General features: G+C 41.7%; 1 protein-coding gene across 1 annotated transcript; it reads left to right on the plus strand.

Moving 5' to 3' along the window:
* Window positions 1-827: 827 nt before the first annotated feature.
* On the plus strand, window positions 828-2,982 carry LOC109934121 (transcription factor HES-2-like). Its single transcript, XM_020532937.2, has 4 exons — window positions 828-1,039; window positions 1,167-1,262; window positions 1,368-1,455; window positions 2,317-2,982. The coding sequence occupies exons 1-4, from the start codon at window positions 941-943 to the stop codon at window positions 2,652-2,654; spliced, it is 621 nt and encodes a 206-aa protein (XP_020388526.1). The 5' UTR covers window positions 828-940; the 3' UTR covers window positions 2,655-2,982.
* Window positions 2,983-6,676: the final 3,694 nt, after the last annotated feature.

The raw sequence follows: 6,676 nt of genomic DNA on the forward strand, positions 1-6,676 counted from the left end.
TCACCGCCCCTCCCAACACAACATCCCACCATCCAAATTGGTATTAATCAAATGTTTCAGGCTAAAGAATTGTCTGCAAATCGAAGTTTTAGGTGGGGCTTGTGGGTGTGGGTGGTTGTGGTGGTGAGACGGCGTAGCTTTGGGCTTGGGATGCAGCTTCATTATCCAATTGGTTTATTCATTATTCATTATCCAAGAAATTTGCTTTCTGAGGTCCGCGAAATATTGAGGAAGTGCATTACCCCAAGTTACAAAACATGCCTTTATTTGCAATTCAAGAGAAACAAACATCACCATCGTGCAACCTGCGAGAAATCATATCAAGCATCACTTTGTAGGAGTTTGGAAAGAATTAATATTAGCTCTAACAAACTTTCTGAAAAGTTTTTAACTTCATTTAACTTGCCAGTGCTTGCAGCTCAGAGGGTTGGGATTTTATTTGTTGAAGTTTTTTTTATTATCCTGTAAAATATTCGAGAAGTTATTTCGTATTTCCTCATACTTTGCTGCCTTTTACACGCCGAGCCTTTGGTCAGTCTAATGGGATAGTTTCACTCTCACACACGTTGAAACAGGCATGTGATGTTACAAGCTTCCATGTTATAAGCTTCGGGTCTGGATTTACGAACTGAAAAAATGTTTCTGGCGAGAATTTTGTTTGTGCATTGACACTACTTAAGATGGGCAGTTATTTTTTTGTGTGAGCTCGGTGGATTGGTGAGGAGCTCGGAGGCGTTTCCCATCAGCGACAAAGAGTTGTGGGCAGGACGCGAACACACCCAAGCTCTATAAGTAGACTCAGCAACCGAGCCACACAACCATTCCTACACTGCACAGCTCCTGGACGAACAGTGTTTACCGTTGTAGCCCAGCATCCTCTAAAACAAAACAAAGCTCTCTCTCTCTCTTTCACACACACAAACACACATACACATTAAGAATGTCTCCTCATCTGTATGAATCGAACTCTACAGAGCACGGACAATTCTCTGCACAATTGAGCAAAACCAAAAGGAAAGAAGCCAGTGAATTAAGAAAGGTAACTAAAGTGCCAGATCCTGAATCCGGTCTGTCCAGAGCGAGCGAGCTTTTGCCGACGAACTTTCTGTCTTGTGGTTTCCTCCTGTCTTTCTCGCGTCTGAAATCTGATTTGATTTTTCTTGCAGAGTTTGAAACCTCTCATGGAGAAGCGGAGACGTGCGCGGATCAATGACAGTCTGAATCAGTTAAAGACTTTGATTCTGCCTCTAATTGGAAAAGATGTAAGTGTGAGAAGTTTTTGATAAATAACCAGCATCGTCACCAACTCCATTGTAATCCAGAGGAAGGGCTAATTAATAAAACGTTGTTTTCTCTCTCTCTCTCAGAGTCCACGATATTCCAAATTGGAAAAGGCTGATATTCTGGAAATGACTGTTAGGTTTCTCCAGGACCTACCGAAGACGCCGCTGTACGGTGAGTGCACGATTCGGTTTGTTTTCAGATGAAAATGTTTCCATTACTTAGACACAATCCAATTGGCAACAAAAACAAGGCTTCAACATGAATCATTCGGATTTAGGCAGGTTCAGTACGCTCCACAAAGCAGGTGTAGCAGGGTAACTTTAAAAACGTTCTGAGGAAGGGTCACCGGACCCGAAACGTTAACTGTTTTCTCCGCTGCCAGACCTGCTGAGCTTTTCCAGCAACTTTGATTTTCTAACTTTAAAAACGATTCTGTTTGTAGATATTATTAAACCAACTTGTTCAGATATGTTATGACACACCTCTGGGGTAGGTGGGACGAATCCAAAACTTCTAATCCAGAGTTAGGGACACTAACACTGCGCCAGAAGAGGTCTTCGAGTGTGATTGTACAATTACTGAGAACAGCTGATGAAATGTCAATCGGTGAAATGTCACAACTTTCAGCATTGCTTCTCGTGAGTCTGTTACTGTGTAAAATTCAATTCTTAAAGTGTGAATTAATCGAAAGCGGACAATGATGAACCGCGCTGATAATCAATGATTGTTTAATGTAGCGCCTTTTGCTCCAAACATCACCAAGCGCTTTGTAACAGTACATTTCTTTAGTACTGCCTCCGCATAATGCAGCGACTAATCTACGCACCAAGTCCCTCAAATCAATACGAAAAAAAATCTGTTAACCTGTTTACTGATGGTCTAAATATCATTTTCTGTCTTCTATTTTTAAATGCATGTGTGAAAACGGGAACTTGACCAGCTCGTGAGTTTATAGGCTGCTGTAGTTTAATTACTGACTCGGCGAAGAGGCAGAATAGTGACCAAATATCCTTTCTCCCTGTCTTCTTATAGATCGCCTGGACAGCTACAGGGAGGGATACCGTGCCTGCCTCCTACAGCTGGGCAACCTTCTCCCCAGTTCAAAACTCATGGGAACGGAAGCTTGCGATCGCCTGACAGACTACCTGGAGAGGTGCATGCCTTTAGTCTCCTACTGTCCTTATTCTCACAACGCCAGGAGCCCCGCAGGGACAGACGCTTCGCGAGAGAGGCCACGGACTTTAATTCAATCGAACCCAACTGGGAGCTCAGCGCTTCACCGTCCTTCACCGCCCGGTTACAGCCCCCGTCCCAACCATCAAGTCATCCCAGCTGACCAAGAGAACTCTATCTGGAGACCCTGGACGTGAATACATGAATTAAAAGAAAGAGATTTAAATACCTTGTACAGTGTTGAATTGTAAAGAAAATGTGTACGTATGGAATTACGTTGCATTCTGTTGTATCCAAAGCATTTACAGGTTTTGTTTAATTGAACAGTTTCTATACAAAACAGAAACTTTCTATTACGTCGAGCCGATTAAACGACGACTCACAATGGGGCACTTTGTAATGTTAGCATGTCTATCTTTTTGTAATATAAGGGAATATATTTTAAGTATGAAAATTCAAAGCTAATATAAATTTAATGATTGTATGAAAGAGATTTCTGAAAATAAACCGAAACAAAAAAGTGAACTGGACGGTTTAAGAGAGTTCTCATATGTCTACAGTTTTATTGCTGTCACTTTGTGAAAGCAAGTGTTTCCAATATTGAAGTTACAACAGAGACGTTACAGGATTCAGGATTAAAGGCGGGAACAGTCACATTCCCGATCGAGCCGAGTGTTCACAATGGGTGGGACGGTCTCCCTCCCCCTGTGGCATTAAGACCTCAGAGCAACGCAGTGTCTCCCTTAAAGCTCTAGCAAAAAGGGGTGATGTCAAAGGCTACAGACTTACCATCGTTAGCACAACATCTAGAGGAGAGATGAAGATTTTTCTTCATCGATTGTTGGTTTCTGGAAGGCCCTTTCCGAATTCTGATTTCATAAGTACAAGGACTGAATAAGGGTGCAGCAAGAATTGTAATTATAAGTGTTGACTGTCGACAATATGACCTCTTCCACTTAGTTATAGAAACAACTATACATAGCATCAGTCTAGCTTCCTGTGTTCAAATCTCTGAATTGGGGATGGAACCCACAACTCTGGCGCAGAAATGATAGCATTGTTAATTGTGTCACATCTGATAAAACAGGTGCAAGACCTATTCTCATACGCCATACTTTCAATAGGGGATATATCTGCATATCCTACATCATTCAATAGGGGTCATGCTTGCATATCCTATATCCTTCAACAGAGGACATAACCACGTATACTATATTCAACAATATGATGGGAGTATAGAGTCATAGAGTCATACAGCACTGAAACTGACCCTACAGTCCAATCAGTCCAAGTCAACCATGTTACCAAACTAAATTAGTCCCACCTATCTGCACTGGGCCTATATCACTCTAAATATTTTTCATTCATGTACTTACCCAAATGTCTTTTAAACATTGTAGCTGTACCCACATCCACCACTTCCTCTGGAAGATCATTCCACACATGAACCACTGTCTGTGTTAAAAATGTCCCTCATGTCTTTCTGAAATCTTTCTCCTCTCGCCTTAAAAATATGCTCCCAAGTCTTGAAATCCCCCCACTAAACAAAAGATAACTGCCATTCACCTTGTCTTTTCCTTCCTCTCACAAGCAGATCAGAATCAGACATAATACTCCAGAAGAGGCCTCACCAATGTCCTGGACAACGTTAACATGACATCCCAACTGCTGTACTCAAAAGACTGAGCAATGAAGGCAAGTTGCTAAATGCCTTCTTAACCACCCTGTCTAAATGTGACGCAAACTTCGAAGTACTATCCGCAGTAACTCCTAGATCTCTCTGTTCTACAGCACTACCCAAGGCCCTATTTTTAATTGTATAAATCCTGCCCTTGTTTGTTTTACCAAAATGCAATACCTGGCATTTATCCAAATTACAAACCTTAGCTGGAGCATTGTGTTCAACCACATTATAGGAAAGATGCGAATGCATTCTAGAGTGAAAAATGAATAGTTCCAGGAATGAGAAACTTTAGTTATAAGGACAGATTGAAGAAATTGGAACTGTTCTCCTTGGAGAAAAGACGCTGACAGGAGATTTGAAACAGATTTTCAAAATCACGAGCGTGCTGGATAGAGTAGATAGGGAGAAGCTGTTTCCATTAGTAAAAGAAAGAACGAGAGGTCATAAATTTAAAGTGATGTGCACGTGAGGCAAGGGTGATGCGTGAAAAAGAACTTTTCACCACAATAAGTAGAGTTGGAATGAACTGCTTTGGAAAGTGGTGGTGGCTGGCTCAGTTGAGGCATTGGATTTTTTTTTAGAAAATAAGATGCAGGAATAGGGGGAAAGACAGGAGTAGGTACAGGAGAGATGGGGCGAATTACATCTTTCTATTTCATAACAATTCTGAATTTGCATATTCGCTCTGCACTAAGATTAGCCTCTTGAGGAACTATCCGTTCTTTATTTAGCGGGTCATGGGCTTTGTCTCTGAGCCCACTTAGCAGCCAAGATTACTACTGGCCGTCACAGTAAACATAAATTGATGCACACTAAATTCATGGTAATATGGGAATGCTGTTACATTATCGTTGTAATCAACATTGACAGTAATATACCGTTCGAATTGATTAAATTTGTTATTGGGTGACTGATAGTTTCAAATAAAGATTTATGACTTAAATCTGAGTTAACGTTATATTTATGCAGAATGACTACTTTATGTTTATTTTTGTTAACATAAATGCTTAAATTATACACGAAATCTCAGCCAGGAATTGATGCAGCAAGTATGCCACTCTAACAAAATGGAAAGGAAATTCTATCTCCTTGCACGCAATTATTAGGAATCATCTGAAAATAAAGGGTCACTTCTTAAAGAAAAACATCGTTAGATCAGGGGAGACCAGACGGCGCGGAGAGATCGGAATCCCTACCTTCCGCTGCAAACCCTCGCATACAGAACTTTACGCGCGAAGCGAATTATCATGAAGTGTATTGTACAGATAATTTGTAATCGTATCCAGCTCTGCAAAGAGATTCAAAAAGTGCACGGGGATTCCAATCGGTTGACAAAAACAACATTTTGTATCGGATCCAGTCTTACCCCCCAAAAAACACATAAAAAGTTTGGCGATGCAGTTTGCACTTGGTACTGTTCGACACTTTAAAATGCTGAAATACTGAGGTCCAAACACCAACTTCTTACAAACCCCTCAAATATATTTTGTAAAGTGGTGGTATCTATTGTTGCGAAACCGCGTGGGAACATCACGCCAATTTAAAGGAACAAATACATAAATAACGCTTTTCTGATGAAGGGTCTAGGCCCGAAACGTCAGCCTCTCTGCTCCTAATGATGCTGCTTGGCCTGCTGTGTTCATCCAGCCCTGCACCTTGTTGTCTCACATAAATAACGCTAGTTTGTTGTGAAGTGTCAGATTTAAAACTTTCTTTGTTCACGTCAAAGAGCTTTCGGTTTGATTAAGGGTCACCGGACTTGAAACGTTAAAATCTGCTTTCTTCCCACAGATGCAGCCAGACCTGCTGAGTTTCTACAGCAATTTTTGTTCCTTGTTTCAAATCTCCAGATTTCGCAGATTTTTTTTGTTTCATCACGTTCTCGTGATGTACATTTCTGGGCTAAGGCCGTACCACTCCACCCATCCCTGATGCAAAACTCTGGAGGAATTAAAAAAAAACACCATTTAGCGCAGGTCCATCAGGCAGTGGTTTACCTGTGAGGTTCTGTAGCAGTACGGATAAGGAGATGGTGAATATTGACAAATATTTCGGTGGCATGGTCATTGAGAACGAGCGCATCGATTAACAGTGACCTCACAGTAAAATGTGTGCTGTTGATGGGGTGGGGAAGGGGCAGTTTATTTGGGGGCACGTCGTGTTTTTAACGAAAAACGAGTTTTAAAACGTGTTTTTTTCTCTCTCTCACCGGAGTCCCTGAGCAGACCGACATGATAGTTTAGCAGAATGCTTCACGGCCAAAACTTTCAATCAAGCCTAGACACAACCTGACGAGCGATGAGAAGGGCTCTCTCTATTAAATTCCTCCTGTACACTCAGAATGTCAACCCTCCCGGCCTCTCCCGGCGGTCGTAGTCCGGGGAGGACTCTCATTCCTTCTCTTCTGGATTGTGATTTTACAAAGAAGGGTGCGGGGACGCGTGAAGGACTTTATTTTGTGTCCACATTGTTCCACATCTGTCCCACCGTGTGGAATTCAGGACTCTACTGGCTGTTCCCAGGATGCACAGTGAG

Source organism: Rhincodon typus, chromosome 31 (assembly GCF_021869965.1).
Source record: "Rhincodon typus isolate 14 chromosome 31, sRhiTyp1.1, whole genome shotgun sequence".
Taxonomy (NCBI): domain Eukaryota; kingdom Metazoa; phylum Chordata; class Chondrichthyes; order Orectolobiformes; family Rhincodontidae; genus Rhincodon; species Rhincodon typus.

Excerpts from the sequence above, each read along its gene's own strand:
- LOC109934121 (XM_020532937.2), top strand. The coding sequence starts at position 941 with ATGTCTCCTCATCTGTATGAATCGAACTCTACAGAGCACGGACAATTC. Across the intron at positions 1,040-1,166 it reads AAGCCAGTGAATTAAGAAAG|AGTTTGAAACCTCTCATGGA; the intron begins GTAACTAAAGTG and ends TTTTTCTTGCAG. Across the intron at positions 1,263-1,367 it reads TGCCTCTAATTGGAAAAGAT|AGTCCACGATATTCCAAATT; the intron begins GTAAGTGTGAGA and ends TCTCTCTCTCAG.